Source organism: Canis lupus, chromosome 8, assembly GCF_011100685.1.
Source record: "Canis lupus familiaris isolate Mischka breed German Shepherd chromosome 8, alternate assembly UU_Cfam_GSD_1.0, whole genome shotgun sequence".
Taxonomy (NCBI): Eukaryota; Metazoa; Chordata; class Mammalia; order Carnivora; family Canidae; genus Canis; species Canis lupus.
In genome coordinates this window covers 22,581,078-22,602,485 of record NC_049229.1, presented here as the reverse complement: position 1 = coordinate 22,602,485, position 21,408 = coordinate 22,581,078, and the positions used below count along the sequence as shown (strand labels likewise).

The following is a 21,408-nucleotide window of genomic DNA, read 5'->3' as shown; positions in this document are numbered from 1 at the left end:
TGTCCTGCTGGGCAGCTCACTTTGCCATTTTCCTTTTTTTTTTTTTTTTTAAGATTTTATTAATTTATTCATGAGAGACAGAGAAAGAGAGAGGCAGAGACACAAGAAGCAGGCTCCATGCAAGGAGCCTGATGAAGGACTCGATCCTGGAAATCCAGGACCAGGCCCCTGAGCCAAAGGCAGATGCTCAACCACTGAGCCACCCAGGCGTCACAACTTTGCCATCTTCAAATGATATTCCCCTTGGTACCTTCCAGAAGACCTCACTGAAAAAAACAATAGGTGAAAACTATGGAACTGATTGCTTACTGAGTGTATGTAAATAATATATATTATCACACAGAAATCAGCATATAAAGAAATCATCTAGCCCCAGAGGCCTCCCCACTAACTTCCTCTTCAACCTAAGACAAAATCAAAGGTTATGTTCTCTCTGGGATCAAATTAAATTCGAGGCTCAAGGCTGTCCCCATGACCAGATAGTGAACCTTGGGCCAGCTGCATGGGTAGGAACCTGTTAGGCATCAAGCCATTGAGATAAACTTCAAAAGCTGATTGTAGCTTTTAAAGCAGAATTTGGTGATTTTAAACGTTAGAACACTGATAAAGATGAGAATATAAGCGTTTGATTTGGCTTATATTCAGCAGCAATAAATGCAGTCATTTTTGCTTGAATTGCTTACCTTTTATGCCTATAGCACATTACAGTTATTTTCAAATAATTAAATATCATTAAATCATTTAAAGACTAAACTGTTGATGTGCTCAACATGCACAGCTTTTTATGGGTCATAGGAGTTATTTGCTTATATAGCTTGTTTGCTCATACTCCAGGAATAAAATAGAACATTAGAGTCACCCTAGTAAGCATGTCCAAGGTAGTTATCTTTAGTTTTTCTTCCTCTTTGTTTGGATCAGATCCAGTGACAATGCCTCAGATATTATTATTTTTTTTTTAAACTTTTTTTAAAAATTTTTTATTTATTTATGATAGTCACAGAGAGAGAGAGAGAGAGAGGCAGAGACACAGGCAGAGAGAGAAGCAGGCTCCATGCACTGGGAGCCTGACATGGGATTCGATCCCGGGTCTCCAGGATCGCGCCCTGGGCCAAAGGCAGGCGCCAAACCGCTGCGCCACCCAGGGATCCCTGCCTCAGATATTAAATCAACTCTAATAATAACGAAAAGCAACTTTGAAGGATAAATGTAAGATTATTTGCTAAATAAGGGGCAGAGGTTTCTTTTCTTCAAAGAGGTTGGACATTCCTCCCTAAATTTGCTTTATTTGTTCTTTATCTCCCTCTGATTGAGGCCAGGGTTTTCAAATCATTTTTTTTTTCTTCCATGAGGTATAATTACGGTGTTGGGCATTTTTATTAAAAATATATTACGATTATTTCCTCATATCTTTCACTGCTCCCCTAACCCCGTCCCCCACACTCTAGCAGTCCAAATTTTTCTAAGGGTGTTTAAGGTTGTAATTTTCCATACCCTCGCTTCATATTCTGCAGATAATTTAATTACTTTCACCTATTTTCTACCCACTATTTGGTCAGCAGGGGAAATTGCTTTTTTCTACAAACCAACTACTACAATAACGATAAATTACCTATTATCCTTAAAATCCAACCCTCTTGGAATCAGGGTCCAGAAGGCATACTTAAAATCTACTACACATTAAGTTCCTTACTGATAGAAGCAACTGCCCAAATAAATACTTTAAAAGAAAAGATCTAAAAAGTTCATCAGTAACACAGAATCTGGGAGACTTACTTGTATATAAAAGAGGTAGAAAAATATATTTTTTATTTACATATTCAAGGTAGTCAAGATTTTAACAAACATCTTAATCCTCACAACAACCCTGTGAGGTAGGTAAGTCATTTTTTTTGTGATAAACTAGTATTATTTCAAATAAAGTGCAATTCTTAAAAGAACAATCTGCATTAATAATTAACAAACCACTTATGTATATGCTAATATTTGTTTTTGTATATTTTGATTCATGCAATAAGGTGTCCCCAGAAAAACTCAATATAAATCAAATTCTATGTAAATACACGTGGGGGATTATTTAAATAAACTCTGGGGTAGATTTTTTGTAAAATAAATCACTATTTTTTATCCTATGTAAGACGTAATTTTCAAAGTATTTGCTCAAAGTGAGACATTCTCAGCATTATACTCAAATTTATTCATTCTTAAGTTCTTTCAATATGGCACAAAGCCAACGTAAGACTTAATTTACTGAATTAAATCTTACCAATTTGGTATACGGCAGTGAACTGTGTTGTCATGTAGTAATCTCCAAGTATACTGCATGCAATCTCAACCCAAAACCTAAGATGGACTGTAAACTGAAATTAAACACTGAAGTGGATGTTGATAATTGCAAAAAGTATTTTCCCTTGAGATTACTTTTTCCCTTAAAATTGCAAAAGGAAGAAAGATCTTAGGGTTTTGAAAACAAACATAATTTCTGATAACTATAAAATTCTAGTCTATAAAATTCTAGTGATTTATATTGCAAATCAAACCCTCATGCTATCAGTTTACTACTTACAAGGAAGCCAGTAGTTACTCTAAAAATTTAGGTATTCTTTTTCTCTGTGCCAATATGACTTACAAGGAGAAAAATATTCCAGGCACCATTTTCTCTTAAATATATATTTAAAGTACATTTCTATTGTTAATTCAGCATTAGTAAGCATCCAGTAAGTTGCCTGATATTTATAGTTGTCTTATCTTCAGAATAGATTTTTATTATATTTCCATTATATTTAATTATATAATTTATTTGTAACAATAATTATAATTAAGCTTGCAAAGTTTAGTTAACACTTAAAATCTGCTGACAGGTTTATAATACTTTAGAGCAAGTGGTTAAAATAATTTGCCATTATAAAGAAATAATTCAAGTCCAGAAAAACATTCTCACCAAAGTATTTTTAAAAACAGCTGCAGGGAAATTAGGCAAATCAACAGGTAAAAAAGACTAAGTCATCTCTAAGTTCTACATTCAAATCCATACTAGATCCAACAGTGCACTTTGGATTTTAGTGAGGTAGGGCAAAAAATATAGTCAGATACATTTTGTACTGTTAAATTTATATAAACTGAAATACTGACTTGTACCCAGGTTTTATTTGAACAACCAAAAAGAAAAACTGAGAATTCAAATGGTGAAGTATTTTCTTGGTTTTAAAGACAGAACTGTAAAAATCTTTTGAGTACATATAAATAAAAAATACAAAGGCTACAAGATATATTTTATTTCAACATAAAGTATGCCTGTATAAAAAACCCAGGACATAGGAAAAAGAAATACAAACATTTTTGCATAGATTTTCTATATATAATATTTACCTGGGGCTGAACACCGGAAAATATACCTCTGAAACTAGTATAGTTTAACTATTTCCTTGGATACCAAGTATATACAAAATAAAAGCCCTTCATCTGGGGGAGGATGGGCAGGCGGGAAAACAATTTAATTTAGCATCAGTCTATATTTATTTCTCTGTTGCTCGAATATAAACCAATGATGACAAGAGGAGAAACTCTGGGGGTTTATTTAACAAAATTAAATTCACATTTCTGAGGCCATCATAGTGCATCCAATGTCCATCAATCTGGAAAGCTGCAGAATAATGATGTTCCTCTTTGTTAAATAATGTGGCACCTTCCAACAAGTACCTGCAAATTAAATGATAAAGTGTAGCAAAAAAGACAAAATTCTTGAACATTAAGTTTTTTTTTAAAGTAGGTTTCATGCCCAGTGTGGATCCCAACACGAGGCTTGAACTAACAACCCTGAGAACAAGACCCAAGCTGAGATCCAGATTTGGATGCTTAACCAACTGAGCCACGCAGGTACCCCTTAAATTCTTAATTAAGGAATAAAAATATTGATAGTTTGCATTCTAGTCCCTAAAAAATATATCCGTCTATAAAAAATCATGTACTATAATTAATTGGTAATTTGGGGTAAAATATTTAAGAATTTAAAAAATTGATATAATTTAAGAATTTTGAAAAACATTTTAACAGATTAACTCTTTATCTGTATCATTCTATTAAATAAGAGAAAGTACACACATACAAAACCTAATTTTAAAGGCAAAAAGTTAATAGACCCTGTATGTCCTAGCTTGTATGCAGACATTTTTATTTATGATGCTGAAAGTAACATTTTTTGTTTAAACGATAACCTCGTACTATACACTACTTTGACCTGAAATACAAGTAATAGCCAGTTGTTACTGTTTATGACATATCAGGTACTATTCTAAACACTTTACATGCATTGCCTCATTAAATCCTCCAATAATGTACCAGATAGGTGCTGTCATCTCTGTTTTACAAGATAAGAAACTGATCTGTAAGCTGGTTAAGTTCTGCCCCATGGTTACGTAGCTTATAAAACGTGGGGCTGGGATTTTTTTTTTTTGGGGGGGGGCTGGGATTTAAACTCAATTCTGTTTCATAGTCCAACCACTATGCACACTGCCAGTGACTAACCCCCTGTAGTGGATTCTAGTCTTATTCAGAAGACACAGAATTACAGATAGCTATGATTTTTTTCAACAGTATGCCTTTAAGGGCTAGCCATAGTCATGATAGAATAGCAGAGAAATAGAATCAATTTACTTTTTATTAATTTTATAAAACACACAAAAAAGCCACCTACTTGTGATCAGATAAATCCAAGTAATATGGTACATATGCCAGATCTTCAGATTTCCAATGCTGCATATTTAAGACAACAAAAGGGGGTGCCCCATGGCAGAAAACTCGCTGGGAAAATTCTCTTAAGCCACCACACCTAAAATTGAAATAGGCATGAACTTTATTATACTTTAAACTCAACTGCCTTTTATCAGTTCTGGGTTGTCTTTATTACTTAATTTCATAATAAGTATAATTAACTATTTTAGGTATAGGTAATGGTGTGGCTATATTAGTATTTTATATACCTATACCCAGAAGTATATAAGCTGTGAGATTCTATATATATAAGAAATAAAAAAAAAAAAAAAAAAAAAAGAAATAATACGTGCAGGGACGGCTGGGTGGCTCAGTGGTTGAGCACCTCCCTTCGCCCAGGGCATGATCCTGGAGTCCCAGGATCCAGTCCCACATTGGGTTCCCTGCATGGGGCCTGTGTCTCTGCCTCTCTCTGTATCTTTCATGAATAAATAAATAAAATCTTAAAAAAAAAATATTACTTGTAAAACTCCAGGAAAAGCTCTAGCTATTTTTTTCTAAGCTTATATAAACATGTAGTGTTTTGAAATGATAGAAAAGCTTTCATGTGTAGATACATTTTTTTTCTCAGCTGGTTTCAAAGGAAAATACTGGCAGAGAGATAAATAGTAGGACTCTTCCAGTCCTCTTTATATTGCATAAAATTCCCTAATTGCATCTTTTTGCCATTAGGATGAAACAAATTCTGTTTTCTTAGTAGTATCACATATTAAGCATATGGATCAGAATACCACAAATCAGAATATCACAAATACAGTAAAATCTCGATTAACCGGAATACTCAGGGCACAGTATTTTGATTCACAAATTTTACTGACTAAAGAATTAACCAGAAAACCATTTTGTTTCAATATTTCCTGTTAAAATACATTAGTTCACTTTCTGGACGTAAGTATAATTAATTAAATGTATTTTATTCTCCCCTTCTTTTGTGATTAAGTTAGCTGTAAGATCATCCTTCTAAATCTTAATTCGCATTGTACAATACTGTAGATGAGAAACTGTTAAGAGACTGGGATGAATATGTTCTGCCCCTTTTGAATTCTTTTTAACTATGTTAAATGTTTTGGTTTCCATTTACCTCTTTCTCCTAAATGAGGAATGCAGAAAAAAATCCAGTTAATTGAGGGTCCGATTAGCTGGGTTCCGGTTAACCAAGGTTTTATTGTACCTACTCAGCAGTGGGGAAAAAAAGAAAAGGCATTTGCTTTGTATTCATCAATTAAATGTAGTATGATATTCTATATAGTGAAGATTGATAATGACAACACAGCATAAAATGGCATAGTAAGCTACAGTAGGTGTTAAGATTCCAAAAACATTAGGCTTCCTAAATACTTGTGAGTTGCTATTTCATAAAGTGTTAACATCAAAGAGCATATCTGTTCAGGTTTCTTTATAAAAAACAGAAATACCTTCACCTTAAATGTGTATTATATACTCACCCACTCTCTTCACACAGTTCAATCCTGGAACAGAATAACTCATCCACAGCCAGTCGTATCAAGTTTCCATGAGGAATTTCTTGGGGAGGACTACAACATTACAAAATCTATGTAAGAATTGCTTTGGAATTTTACATGTTGAATACATTATTAGGATAACAAAATTTTACAGGTCAATTCATTAACAGCAAACAAAGTATAACCTCTATTTTTCATCTTTGTTATAATTATAGAAATCAGTTGAACTTAATCAACATCAATGCAGGAAGCTTTCCAAGAAACATTATACCTTTCTGTAAAGTGATCCTGAAATATGCAGTTGTTACTTTAAAAAATTTTTGAGAGATTTCAGTAGAGGAGATTGTGGTCTTGGGAGAAGAAGGAGGACCCAGAATTATGAGAGCTGCCAATTAATTACATGACTAAATGCAAGCTATAGCCATTGTTGGCTTCTGTTACCTGATTTGTTAAAAAATTTCTTCCTACATATTTCAGAGATTGTTTTATTTTTTTTTATTTATTTTAAAAAATTTTTTATTTATTTATGATAGTCACACAGAGAGAGAGAGAGAGAGAGAGGCAGAGACATAGGCAGAGGGAGAAGCAGGCTCCATGCACTAGGAGCCCGACGTGGGATTGGATCCCGGGCCTCCAGGATCGCACCCTGGGCCAAAGGCAGGCGCTAAACCGCTGCGCCACACAGGGATCCTTCAGAGATTGTTTTAAATATAGGATTAAAATATAGGCAAAAGCCTTAAAAAGTTATATAGAATATATATGGAATATGATGAAAAATATTTCCTTGAGATGCTTAAAATATCAGCATTAATATAGTATTATACATATTTAATTATAGCTCTAAAACATATATAAATTGAAACTAATTTTTTAAAAAACAAATTTCTAAAATGCTTTTTAGTCCATTATAATTTAGAGTAACAAAACTTTTTTCCCTGACAGAGATTTTAAAATCAACCTCATCATATCAGCAGTATAGGAAAATGGACAAATTTTATTTCAGAAACAAGAGAGGCATTAATTGGCAGACTCTAAAAAGAATAAAATACCTTCAGCTTTCCATAAGTAGCAAGATGTTACAATATTAAACTAAATATGCTAAGAAAAAATGCGAATAAGTTAGGGTATCTGATGTATATCTTCAAAAGGGAACATCTATTAAGCTGCTTTTCTGGACCACAGGGCCAAATATACTTTCTGACAACAACATGTTTGGGTTTGTTTTTCTGTCCTGTTTTTCCACTGGCAGTTATTCTTTTCCCAGCTCATGTCCTTTGGGGGCTTTAATATTTCCCAACACTCCACTAGAGCTTGCCAGTTTGGCCTTCCTCCCTATCATTTACCAGTCTAGAGGTCTGCCTTCTCTCTCAAAGCCAAAATTCTCGGCAGGCTATCAGCACCTCTCCTAGTCAATGAAAGAGCTCCTCGCATCCTATCTTCTCCAGGTATGAAGATTCCAAGTGTGGGATTTCTGTCTATAATTATGCCCTGGCCATGAAAAGAAGGAATATTTTCAATCTTTTTGTTCATGTAGAAATACCCTATTCAACAGAAATCCATTCCAGAGGTGACACACTCCAGTAGAGTATTAAATGTTCTTTAAGAGGTTATGTTTGTGACACAAAAAATTATCTACAGTCATATTAGCAAATTCAATGCATGAGTAAAACATTTTGCATACTAATTCATTACTATCCAAGTTAAATAATAGTTACCAGTTGGTTTTCTAAAGTCAATTCTAAGATATTTGGATTTAACAAATGGTAACACTTTTGTCATGGGACTTAACTACAGTCCTGCCTTTGTGTGGTTGCTATGTGTAAGTAAATGCACAGGATCTGTCTGTACTTTAGGAAACACTTTGACTATATTTATTTATTTATAGCAACATTCACTTAAGAAATATATTATTTTTGCTAAAAGTGACAGACTTTGAAGAAACTTACTTTATATTAATTGTGCGTTGCTGATCTTCCTGCACTCGAGTTGGGCATCGCCAGTTGGAACAGTAACTCTCTTGTATGGTAGACATGAGATTTTCGAGATTTTTTGTAAAATTATCATGCTCATTCCCAAATAAATCAATTATTAATGAAGCTTTATGAACTTCAGATTTGTATTGCTGTTTTTCCATCTTGTCCCAAATCCAAAGTAGCTTCACAGTTGTGAAACTGTAGGTGTCCATTAAATAAAGGAAACAGTCTACAAACTCCCGACCTAAATGAAGAGAGAGTTCCCTGGGGAAGTTTTCATTTTCATTAAGAATGACATATAATAACATCAAGAATCCATCTATGGTGCAGGTATTTTTCAGTCTTATTTCAACATAGAGTGGCGTACAGGAAACTGCTTTGCGGCCAGCTTTGATAGTAAAAACACCTCCCCAAGGAAGAACAGGCCTCCAAAATGAGCGATCTTGGTTATAGTTATTTTTAATTGATGCTTTGATCTCTTCAAACAGTGTCTTCATCCTGCATTTTAAAAGTTTAAAATAGAACATGTAAATTTGTGATTTCATATGCACTCATAAATGCATGAGATATGTTTAAATGAAAACAAAGCTATATAAAGATTCAAATTAGGGGTGCCTGGCAGGTTCAGTTGGTAGAGCTTGTGATTCCTGATCTCCCGGCTGTAAGTCTGAGCTTCATGTTGGGTATAGAGATGACTTAAATATAAAATCGTTAAAAAAAAAAAAAAAATTCAAATTAAATTTGGTTAGAAGGTCTACCAATATAACGAAAAAATTTAAAGTGATTCAAGCTGAGCCTTTTTTTTTGCAATATGCATGGCCTCTGGAAAGACCACTTAAGAAGCGCAATCTTTTTTGAGGTGCAGGATGAGCATTTGACAGACTTTTATACTAATTATATCTTATATAATTTTATCTGTGACATAGGAAGACCCTGAAATAAAAAATCCTAAATAAAAACAGAGCTATTTGAAGATGCAATCTAAATTTGGTCGGGCGCATTCCTCATGTAAAACCTCCTTAGCTCTTCAAAATACAAGCTGTGCTTCATTTCCTTTTTAATATACATGATTCCACTTATGAAAATGCTATAATGGAATTCTTAGCTGGGCTACAGAATAATGGCCAATTATCTTTGAAAGACCACATATGAAAAGTAATCCAGAGTACTTAACTGAATAGTGCCCAGTTGATACAAAAATCATTTCTATGCACTTTGGGATTTTTCATTTACAGTTTAGGACTATTCTGGATATTCTATTTTAACTATAGAGGCCCTGCTGTGAAGATCTGACTTGGTAAGTAATCTGATTCCCCTCTTTGTATGTTTTGGGAACGAATGGGGGTGTCCTCCTTATTTAAACTATTTATCCTTCTCCTAACCTTGAAGTTAGCTAAGCAATTTGTTTTTAGTCACTGAGAGTATTCTAGTAACACGTTCAGGTCATGTGTAGTATACAAAGCAAAATTGTACAAAGTTAAAGAATGAGGTCCTAATGAAACTGAATTGAAAATACGGCTTTACTTGAGATAATAACTGCCTAAACTAAAAACATCATAGGGTTCCTCAATGTTGCTTCTATGGAAAAGTATATTTTCATGAAAAAGAAAAGCAGGCACAACATAAATCCAATATTCAGAAGTGCAGACCTCTGTGTTTTTGTGTAAGAAATGAAGTTCACAGAGTACAGACTTGCAGAATCACTATGTTGTGCACCTGAAACTAATGTAACATTGTGTTAACTACCGTTAAAAAAAAAAAACCAAAAAACTGTTTTTACACTTTAAATAAATTTAAACCGATTTTACAATACTAGCCGACTAAAAGTTCAGTTCTACAATATAGACAACGCGGGCGCACGCACACACAGTATTTTCAGCTTGAGGCAAGATACTGTGGGCTCTAAAATATTCAACACTATATTTAGTCTTCAGTGTAGCTGTTTATTCATAGTCAGTAACGTGCTGGCTCTAGTCAACCATTTCGGAATAAGAGGGCGTGGCAAATCTGGAGCCTTAGGCAAACACCAACTGTTTCTTAATGTTTTTGGAGATTTTTCAAAAATCCCATGGCATTCAAATGCTTTAAAAATGAAAATAACTTTCTTCATGGTTTCCTTTATTTCTGTGTAATTTTAAAAAACTTTGTAGCAAGGTCACAAGCCTGAGCTCAGATTCCCAAATGTTGCCCTGGGAAGGAATCGTAAATCTCTGCACTGTTTTTCTTCAAACCATCTTTTAGACATGACCGAATAAAGAATAACTACAGCAATGGATATACTTAAGAAAGGCAAACTACAATTTTATGTATACTTATATATATATATATATCTGTAAAACGAAACTAACTTCTTTAGCCTTTTTGGGGGGGAGGGGGAAGGGAAAGACAGGGGTAGAGAGGACTGGAAGAACTAGAGGACACTTAATCGTTTCAGCATTAAGGTGGTGATTTGTTACAAAGAAAATTACAACAAAAATGAGTAAAAAAAAAAAAAAAAAAAGTGGGGAAATGGCTGCCAAGAGCTTCACTAAAAATTGTTTTAGGATTTCACCACACCGTCGAAAAAGACTTTGGTTAAGCACTGTATCAGAAGCCCTGGAGGAGGTATGCTGCTGGCATCGCTGTCGGGATTCAACAGGCCCTCCAGTTTAAGTAAGCCAGGAAGACTCCACCGACCTCTATTTCCTTGGCAAAACGACACCTTTCTTTTGCGGTCATTTTCAAGGGTGACAGCGGTCGTGAGAACCTGGACCGCTCGCCCTAGGCACAGAACGCTGCACTCCCTAAGAGCTCGGCGGTCCTAAGGGTCCTCTCTGGAATCACACCCCGAGATAGCCTGGAAAAGGGCCACGCGCTCCCCCGTGAAGCTGCACGCGGCTTCGCGGCCGGGACCGGCTGGCCGCGCGGTGGGCGCCCGCCTCCGGCCCCCGCGCTCGGGCCACGCCTACCCCGCCCCCGGCCCTCTGCGCTAGCCAAGGCCCGGCACCTGGGCTGGCCCCGCAAGGCTGGCGGGCCCCCGAGCCCCGAGCAGGTGAAACGGCTGGGCGGCCTTGCCCGCGTCCAGGTAAGGGTCCCCTAAGCGCCTGGGACTGCGGGCGCTGGGCGGCAGAGCCGGGCCGCGGAAGGCGTCCGCACACCGGCCAGTCTCCGTCCACCAGGAAGCCGACTTCTCGTACCTCCCCGGGGACCGAAAACCGCCGGTGCCGCCGCACCCGTCGCCGCCGCCGCTTGCTCATGGAGAGCCCGTGCCGCCGCCGCCGCCGCCTCATCTACTAGCACCGTCCGCTGTCTGGGCCTCCCCGGCGTGAGTGCTGGGCTCTGGCACGGCCTCCATCGCACCCGCCGCGGCGGGAGCCACAGCAGCTCCACCGCCCAGGCCGGATCCGACCCGACCCACGGAGCCAGGACCGCAGGACGCGTAGCTTCTTATTACGGAGGAAGATTCGGCCTGACCTCCTCCGGCCCCCTCCCCCCAGCCCCTAGTACCCAGCCGCCTGACGGCGCTGCTGCGCAGGCGCGAAGACGCCCCTGCCAAACGTGCGTGTGTCGGGGGTGTATACAGCATCCAGATTCGCCCAATGGGAGCCAAGATCAGGTGCGGGGGGGCGGGACCTCACGGAGAGGGGCGGCGTTCCAGTGTCAGAGGGTGGGTGGGTGGGTGGGGCAGCCGGAAGTGGGCCGGGCTTGCGTGGAGGCGGAGCTCTGTTGGCAAACCTGCTTGGCTGTTTTGAGGTTTGTATCCTTTGAGGACCTTGGTTTTCGTTTGCTTCTAGGTCTTGTCTTCTTATGGGCTTAACTCAGAAGGGAAAGCTTCGTTTTCCCAGCAAATTTTAACTATGCAAGCTTTTGATGTAAGTATGTAGTTAAGAAGAGGTGAATCAGTTAGTGGGTTAATGCCTCTCTTTAGTGTTCATAATTTGGCGAGGGTGCTGTAATTTACAGGAAGTTAATAACGTGGAGAGACATCAGGTTGCTTTAGCCCCACTGTGGAGACGAAAACACTTGAGTGTCGGAAATGCTCAAGTACCACACATTAGGTGATGGCTGGGAATTGAAGCCAGAGCTGCTTAGTGCTGGAGTCCGTGGGCTCAACCACTGTTCCATTCAGTAAGCCCTAGTTCTTGTATCCTCGCTTAAAGGGTCGGAGCTTATATGGCTTAGCTCCTGGAGAACCCAGGCCACCCTGGAAAACTACCTTACCCCCCATTACAAATGCAGATACTGTTGAGATATCACCCATCCAACTGTTCAACGAATAATGGTTGTCTGGAAAGTGAAACCCAACCCCCAGAACATGCAATACGGAGAGCTCAAGGCCCGCCCAACACCTCACTGGGCTCCTCGGTCACCGCTGAGTCTGGTGGGCCTCTTGACTAGTGTGATGGTCGGTCAGGGCGCTGACAAGGACCTTCCTTGTGGACCTCTCTCAAAGAGTCTAGTGACAGAGGAGTGGAGGGTACAAGTTTGGCTTTCTCAAGATTATTACTGCAGGTGGTGATAGGAAGAAATGGACATCGCTCAGAGGAGGAGGAAAGAGGCTCTGCCCAAAAGGGAAGAATTAATAATTCTGGCACAGTCTGTTGTTTTTAGTTTCTCTGTTTTTCTTCTTTCTTACGGCATTTCACAGATGAAGAAACTGAGGTTCTGTGTGATTAAACGACTAGTGTGTCTGTATTGGAATTTACATGCAAAAACTTTAGTCTCAACATTAAAACTATTCTGCAAGTAGAACACCCTTGAAAAATGTTTTAAAATGTGGATTATATGCTCAATTGATAATCTTTCACAAGACGTGGAAATTAATTTTATACTGATTGGGTTATTCTCTTCCTGAAAACAAAACCCAATAGTGGTGGTTGTCACCATTTCTGGAGAATAGCAGAAACGTGACTCATGCTGAAGCTTAGCTAGGCGAGGGAAGCATGGATTCTTTGCATACTTGGGTAATTCACAAACCTCACTGAAGCCTTTAACCGAGATTTCCATTCCGCTTCCCCTGTGCTCCTCTTAAAATCTGACAAGCTGAGTTGCAGGGCTTTTTTTTTTTTTTTTTTAAGATTTTATTTATTCATGAGAGACACACACACACACAGAGAGGCAGAGACAACAGGCAGAGGGAGAAGCAGGCTCCATGCAGGGAGCCCGACGTGGGACTCGATCTTGAGTCTCCAGGATCGCGCCCCGGGCTGAAGGCGGCGCTAAGGCACTGAGCCACCCGGGCTGCCCAGGGCCTTTTTTTTTTTTAAAGACAGCTTAATTAAGGTATAATTGACATGTAATATGTGGAGCATATCTAAAGTATGTAATTGTGAAGTTTTGAGGTATATATCCCTTATATATAAGTCAAGTGAATAGATCTATCATCCTCAAGTTTCCTTATGCCCCATTGTAGTTTCTTTCTTGCATTCCTCCTTACCTCCCACACCTAAGCAACCACTGATCTAATTTCTGTCATTATACACTCATTTGCATTTTCTAAAGATTTATGTAAGTAGAATCAGACGGGTTTTTTTTTTGGGGGGGGGCCTAGTCTCTTTTGCTCAGTATCACTATCTCAACATTTGTCCATATTGTTCTGTATACCAATAGTTCATTCCTTTTTATTGCTGAGTGTATTCCATTATATGGTTGTACTGCAACTTACCCACTCATCTGTTGGTAGACATTTGGGTTGTGTCTAGTTTGGGGCTATTACCAATAAAGCTGCTATGAACATTTGTGTACAAGTCTTTGTGTGGACATACATTTCCTTTTTTCTTGGGTAAAAATCTAGAAGTGGAATGGTTGGGTCTTATGGTAGATATATATATTTTTTAAAATTGCTAAATGGTTTTCCAGAGTGGTTGAACTACTTTACATTCCCATCAAGACTGTATTCAGAGTTCCATTTCCCGCACATCCTCACCAATATTTGGTATGATCATTTTTAACTTTAGCCATGCTAATAGGTGTGCAGTGGTATCTTGTGGTATTAAAGGAGTTTTCCTAATGACTGATGATATTAAATATCTTTTTTATGTGCTTATTCACTATCTGTATATCTTTTGGTGAAGCACCTGTTTAGATCTTTGTTCCATTTAAAAAAATTGGGTGGTTGTTTTTGTCTTGAGCGTTCTTTATATGTTCTGGAATATATCTAATATATTCTTTACTAGATATATGCTTTGCAAAGATTTTATTACAGTATGTGGCTGGTCTTTTTGTTTTCAACAAGAATTTTGAAGAACAGAAGTTTTAAATTTTAATAAAGTCCAATCTGTTCTTTTATGGATTGTGCTTTTAGTGTCATTTCTAAAAAATTTTTGCCAACTCTAAGTTCACAAAGACCTTTTACTATGTTTTCTTCTAGAAGTTTTATAGTTTAGGCTGTATATTTAGGTTTATGATGCATTTTGAGTTACTTTTTTTAATGGTTTAAGACATGGATTCCAGTTCATATTTGTTACATATGGATATCCAGTTGTTCCAGCAATATTTCTTAAAAGGCTATTCTTTTTCCACTATTCTGTTTCTCTGCTTTTGTCAAAAGTTAGTTGTTCAATATCCTTTTTAAACATTTCATATTTATTCATCACCACTATATGTCAAACTGTGTGCTAACGCTGGAGATATGTATCAGTAAGTGTTCTTTGGTTGCAGAAACTAGAGATCAAATATTCCTAACTTAAATAAAATAGAAATTTATTAGAAGGATGTGAAGAATTAAAGGAAAAGTTGAGCAATTGGATCTCAGCTGACCTGATTGACCGGAAGGCAGATACTTCCACTAAGGACAGTAAGATCCTATTAACAAAAGAAGAGGGAATGGTGGTGGGCAGATATCTTCTGTAGCAGTGCTTCCCAACACTTTTTACACCCCTACATGATAAATGATCAGCTTGGGCAGTGTAGGAGGGTAAACTGGTGGAGATTAGGAGGTGTCTAAATTGGGCATGGTGAAAAAATCCATCACATTTTCTTTATATAATGTAAGAAAAAGGCAAGTATTAGGGAGATATGAAATATTGAATTTATATAAAACTTCTCAATAAAATATATTTAAAAATTTTATGAGAAATTTGAACTTGTTTCCATGATACAATTTTTATTTCAAGCCTTTATCCAAACTTAATTATGATAATATGTTAGGAAAAGTGCATATATCGTAATTATGTAGCTTAAAGAATTTTTATTTTATTTTTAAATTTATTTTATTTTTTTCTAAGATTTTATTTATTTATTTGACAGAAAGAGAGAGCACGCAAGAGAGCACAAACGGGGAGAGACAGAGGCAGGCTCCTTGCTGAGCAAGGAGTCTGATGTGGGGCTTATTCTGAAAGCCCTGGGATCATGATCTGAGCCAAAGGCAGATGGTTAACTGACTGAGCCACCTAGGCAGCCCTTGAAGAATTTTTATAAAGTGAGCACACCTATTGTGTGTTCCAGTTATATGTACTCGCATAACAAATTACCCTTAAACTTAGTGGCTTATACAACATTTGTTTTGCCTTTGAATTTGCAATTTGAGCAAGGCGTGGTAGGTTAACTTAAAGGCTTGCTGCTGGAATCAATTGAAGGTGCCTTGCATCAGTTACATGTTTGGCTGTTGATATTATCTGTTGGCTGTGATTTTAGCTGGGTGACCAGAACACCTCCACAGGGCCTTTCCATGGAATTCCTTGATTTTTTCATAGCATGGTGACTAGGTACCCAGGGTGAGCATCCCAAGAAAGAGGGCCAGGTGGAAGCTCTAGTGCCTTTTGTAACCCTTCATTGGAAATCATTCAGTGTCAGTTCCAGAGTATTCCACAGTAGCCAGTTTGCTGGAGGGGAGTTATAAAAAGCAGCTCATATTGAAGTGGAGGAATTGAGCTCTACCTTCTAATGGAAAGGGTGTCAAAGGATCTGTGGATATGTTTTTAAACTACTTTACTTACCTAACCAGCTAGCTCCCTGATCAAGAAGCAGAATAGGGATCCCTGGGTGGCGCAGTGGTTTGGCGCCTGCCTTTGGCCCAGGACGCGATCCCAGAGACCCGGGATCGAATCCCACATCGGACTCCCGGTGCATGGAGCCTGCTTCTCCCTCTGCCTGTGTCTCTGCCTCTCTCTCTCTCTCTCTCTCTCTCTGTGACTATCATAAATAAAAAAAAAAAAAAAAAAAAAAAAAAAAAAAAAAAAAAAAAAAAAAAAAAAAAAAGAAGCAGAACAATACCGGTGCTCCAATGTTGCCTTCCTGTCATTACCTGCTGCCCCAAAGGTAACCACTATCCTGACTACTAATAGCATAGATTAGTGTTGCCTGTTTTTGTAATTTATATAAATAGAACCATACAATATGTACTCTTTTGTGTTTAGATTCTGTCAGCATTGTGAGGTTCATTCATATGGTTCTGTGTAGATCTCTGCTTAGTATTCTATTTTGTAAATAGCAAATAATTTAAGTATGTGCTATTTATGCATGTGTATGTATAATTTATGTATGTGTATGTATCCAATTTATTATCAAATATTTGGGTAGTTTCCAGTTTTGTGTAATCTGAGTTCTGATTTAAAATTCTAGTACATATTTTTTGGTACTTGTATATGTAATATACATGTACATTCCTGTTGAAAATACACATGGGAGTTGAAATGATTGGTTTTATGGTATGCATATATTCAATCAATTTTAATTGATACTGCTAACCAGTTTTCCAAACTCTGCCACCTGCAGTGAGTAATCATGATTCTGATTTATTAATGCTATGGTTTGTGCTTGAAATGACTATACACAGTCCCCTTTCAAGACCTATTAATAATTATATTCTCAGATTCTTGATGGTTACATCGACAGAAGGCTGGTCTCAGCTGGCTCCGTTGAGCAGTATTGTAAGAACAAGTGTTTTCAGTCAACAAGGCAGACCCTATGTGACCTTTTTTTTTTTTATGACCTAACCTCAGAAGTCTACCCAGTTTTGTCCACATAAGTAGGTAATGACAAAAAGAGATGATTTTTTTTCAATTGACAAAACATCTTTTATTTGTCATCAGTCAGAATTCAGATATCTTGATCTTTTAAGATTGTAGTCTAATCGTTCTTTCACTGACAGGTGTAAGGTTGAATGAAATTCCTTATGGTAATGACAATGGATTTACAACCCATTCAAATTTTTCATATCAAGGACCTCAAAGTAATAACGATGTTTTTCCCTAAACATGCACAGATGTTGATTTACTCATCTTTTTTTTTTTGATTTACTCATCTTAATAAGCATTATATGGGATTCTAGTTAGTAGTAGTAGTAAACTATTTTTAAAATCATTTTTTCCAAAAGTTGAACTTTTGCTTTGAATGTATAAACTTTGTTGGTAGATGTTAAGATAGGTCCAGAGGAATAATGAAGTGAGTATCCTGGGATAGTAAAAGTTCCTGAAAAGGCAAGAGAGAGGAAAAATTTGATATTTGAACTTGGAGACAGAGAACCCATCTGCAGAAGTCATCTTACGTAGCCAGCTCATGCTGACCCCTCAAAGGAGAGACCTAGTGGAATAAACACCCGGATACCATTTTTCTCCCCTCTCTGATATTGTGACATGTTGTCAATGCTTTTACTATTTTATTCTTTGAGAGTGGTACCTTTTCTATCTCCCTGGCTTCATTGGTTGACAGTATTGATAATTTTCATGTTGGTTGATAAAATGGGTTGATTCTGCAATTGCATAAGGTCAGATCCATTTTACTCCTGTCTTTTGTGTTGTGGTTGTCATATGTTTTTACTGCTACACAGAAACTTAAGAAATAAGGAAAAACCACCTCTTTTTATTTACCTACAGGTTTGCAATTTCCAGTGCTTTTCATTCTTTTCTGTAGCTCTAAGTTTCCATCTGGTTGATTCACTGCATACTGAAGAACTTCATTTAATATTTTCTGTATTACGTATCTGCTAGGTTAGTTTTAAAAAATGGCTGCACATTCTTTGACACCTTTTCCACTAAGATACTGAGTCTTTATCCCCTCCTCTTGAATCTGGGTAGATTACTGATTTCTTTGACCTGTACAGAACAGCAAAATGAAACACTATGACATCTGAGGCTAGGTCATAAAAGACTGTGAAGTTCCTGCTTTATTCACTTGAACGCTTGCTTTTAGAGCCTTGAGCTACCATGTGAGAAGACTGTCGTTCTGGAGAGACCATATTCTGGTCAACAGAACAAGCTGAGCCCAGTGGTATAGTCATCCCTGCCAGGGTGCCAGATATGTGAGTGAAGCTGTCTTGAATCCTCTAAACTTCTCACTCACCTGGTGAATACCCCTGAGTGACTTCCTTTGATGCCACAAGGAATATAAAGATCACCTAGCTGAAACTTGCCCAAATTCCTGATTCTCTTAATCATGGGATATAATAAAATCATTGTTTTAAGCAATTATTTTTGAATAGTTATATAGTATGAGATAAGTGGAACAAAATTTGGGGTGCTGTTGTAACAAAAACCTAAAACATGGCACTGGCTTTGGGACACTTGTGAGGCAGAAGTTGACAAGATTTTGAGAAGACTGTTAGTGGGATCCTGACAGGCATTGAGGAGGGTGTCAATGAGAACTTAGAAAATAAGGGCAGCCCAGGTGGCTCAGCGGTTTAGTGCCACCTTCAGTCCAGGGTGTGGTCCTGGAGACCAGGGATTGAGTCCCATGTTGGGCTCCCTGCATGGAATGGAGCCTGCTTCTCCCTCTGCCTGTGTCTGTGCCTCTCTCTCTCTCTCTCTCTGTCTCTCATGAATAAATAAATAAAATCTTAAAAGAAAGAAAATAAGAAATAAGAAAAATGTTATTGGAAGCTGGAGGAAAGGAGGATCTTGTTCTGTTATGGCAGGTGGTTTAGCAAATGTATAACATGGACAATCATAAAATATATTTAATGAACTGATGGATCTGGCTTAGAAGATTTTCAGGCAGAATGCTGAAAGTGTAAACTATATTTCATTTATTTGTTTTAGAATTATGTATCATAAGGTATGGATAGACAGAACTGTACTAAAGAAAGAATTGTTCACCTTCCAAACATAATTTAGAGGAACTATAGGAACAAGATCTGAAAATGAAACTATTTCTTATCCTTAGTTTCTCTCAGCAGAAGAAACTCAAAGAGCCACAGAACAAAGATCAAATTCAAGGCTCTGTTAGAAAATCATGGACTCAAGGTAAAAATGAAGCCAAGAGTATTATTGTGAAACTTTTTGTTATGAGTTCAGAAAGAGGTAAAAAGACTTGTACGGTTCTTAAGGGGTTGTCTGTACTACAGTAAGCCTTCTAAGAATCTTAAGGGTATTGTCCCACAGTAGCTTCACAGAGAGCCCAAGGCAGAAAAGATCTTATCTAGAAGATATTTGTGGATGTGGCTTTTTATCTAATGGAATAGATTATAAATTGATATTCAAAAAATCCACGAAATTTTTATAGTAATAATATCAGCTTATACTGAAAAAAAAAAATACCCAAACAGACTGTACAAAATGAAGAGAGACTTTTGGATCCTTAAACTTCTGTGGACAGGAAGTAGGCTCAGTAGGCTACTCAGCGACAGAAATGGGTTAGTTCTATGGAAAAGGAAGGATGACTTAGAGGGCAAAAATTAGATCTCAGGGGTAAGAACCAAAAATTATGGAGAATCATTCCTAGGGAGCAGGATTAGGTCCTAATCATGACTGGTAACATACACTCAGCTGGATTTTATAATTTCAATGGATTGGTGACTATTTTATTCCTTTACTAATTATTATTATTATTATTATTATTATTATTATTTATTCCTTTATTAAATGATTATCTATTTATTGCAGTAGTTCTATGTCTGTCACATCACCCTCTCTGGGGTATGTGTAGGGGCAGATAACTTGTCTCTTTAGTTTGCAGATTTCCAGATCAAGGTCTGATCCCAGGAAACTACATGGAGCCTCATCCATACCTGGACTTGATTTATATAATAAGATAATGGGCTTTGAACCTGAGCTTGATGTCATGATGGAATGAGACTTGTATGGCATCTAGAGAAGGGGCAAATATATATTACATGTTGGAGGTATATAAACATTTTTGGCTAGAGGGTAGATTCTGCTATTTAAAATCATTTCTACAAATATTTTGGTATTCCTATTTTTTTTCTCATTAAAGTTTTGTTTTAATGGGTCTCAAAATTCTGTGACAGATTTTTGGTCAAGTTGTTTCCATTAAAAAGTACTGGTTTTAAAAAATAATAACTTAAAACTGCCACACACAAACACAAATGGTCCACAAAACATTCTCCTTTCTTTCTGAAGGTTTTATGATGCATTGTTATCATTAACCAGTCTTTTACTATTAAACTTAAATGGCCAATTGACACAAACAGTTCTGAGACTGTTCTTCCACCACTGATTAAGACTGGGGTGGCAGGTATTGGGGATAATATTCATTTAGCCTTCTGAGCTTTCTGGGCAGACTTGGTGACTTTGTCAGCTCCCCTGCCTTCTTGTCCATTGCTTTGATGACACCCACAGCAACCATCTATCTCATGTCACGAACAGCAAAATGGCTCAGGGGAGGATAGTCAGAGAGACTCTCAACACACATAGGTTTGCCAGGAACCATATCAACAATCTTGAAATCTGGCAGCATCCCCAGATTTCAAGAACTTGGGACCATCTTCCTTTTTCCAGAATAACGATCTATCTTCTTCAACTCAGCAAACTTGCAAGCAATTTTGTGAGCTGTGTGACAATCTAGCACAGATGCATATCCAGCACTGATTTGGCCTAGATGAGCCATGAAGCCAGCTGCTTCCATTAGTGGGTGATTTTTGCTGTCACCAGCCACATTGCCATGATGAACATCGTTGATAGATAAATTCTTGACATCAAAGCCCACATTGTCCCCTGGAAGAGCCTCGCTCAAAGCTTCATGGGGCATTTCAGCAGACTTAACTTCAGTTGTAACATTGACCACAGCAAAGGTGACCACCATGCCAGGCTTAAGAACACCAGTCTCCACTAGGCCCACTGGGTCAGTAGCAATACCACCAATTTTGTAGACGTCCTGGAGAGGCAGACACAAGGGCTTATCAGTTGGGGCAAGTTGGTGGCAGAATGCATTCCAGAGCTTCAAGCAGTGTGGTTCCACTGGCATTCCCATCTTTACGGGTGACTTTCCACCCCTTGAACCAAGGCATGTTAGCACTTGGCTCCAGCATGGTGTTACCATTCCAACCAGAA

At 37.7% G+C, this 21,408-nt stretch overlaps 2 protein-coding genes across 4 annotated transcripts; one reads left to right on the top strand and one right to left on the bottom strand.

The window, feature by feature from the left end:
- Window positions 1-125: 125 nt before the first annotated feature.
- On the bottom strand, window positions 126-11,683 carry C8H14orf28 (chromosome 8 C14orf28 homolog). 3 transcript variants are annotated; one of them, XM_038544600.1, is made up of 5 exons: window positions 11,380-11,683; window positions 8,177-8,701; window positions 6,213-6,302; window positions 4,691-4,825; window positions 126-266 (listed from the first exon to the last, which is right to left on the bottom strand). In XM_038544600.1, exons 2-5 carry the CDS (start codon window positions 8,698-8,700, stop codon window positions 188-190), a joined length of 828 nt encoding a protein of 275 aa, XP_038400528.1. In that variant the 5' UTR covers window position 8,701; window positions 11,380-11,683; the 3' UTR covers window positions 126-187. The 3 variants fall into 3 exon arrangements, with proteins under 3 accessions (XP_038400528.1, XP_038400526.1, XP_038400527.1); XM_038544598.1 differs by lacking the exon at window positions 126-266 and adding an exon at window positions 1,774-3,696 and having other exon boundaries at window positions 11,380-11,679; XM_038544599.1 differs by lacking the exons at window positions 126-266; window positions 11,380-11,683 and adding exons at window positions 3,513-3,696; window positions 10,880-11,017.
- LOC119872819 (translation initiation factor IF-2-like) lies at window positions 10,712-12,781 on the top strand. Its single transcript, XM_038544087.1, has 4 exons — window positions 10,712-10,807; window positions 10,968-11,211; window positions 11,284-11,798; window positions 11,977-12,781. The coding sequence occupies exons 1-4, from the start codon at window positions 10,712-10,714 to the stop codon at window positions 12,064-12,066; spliced, it is 945 nt and encodes a 314-aa protein (XP_038400015.1). The 3' UTR covers window positions 12,067-12,781.
- Window positions 12,782-21,408: the final 8,627 nt, after the last annotated feature.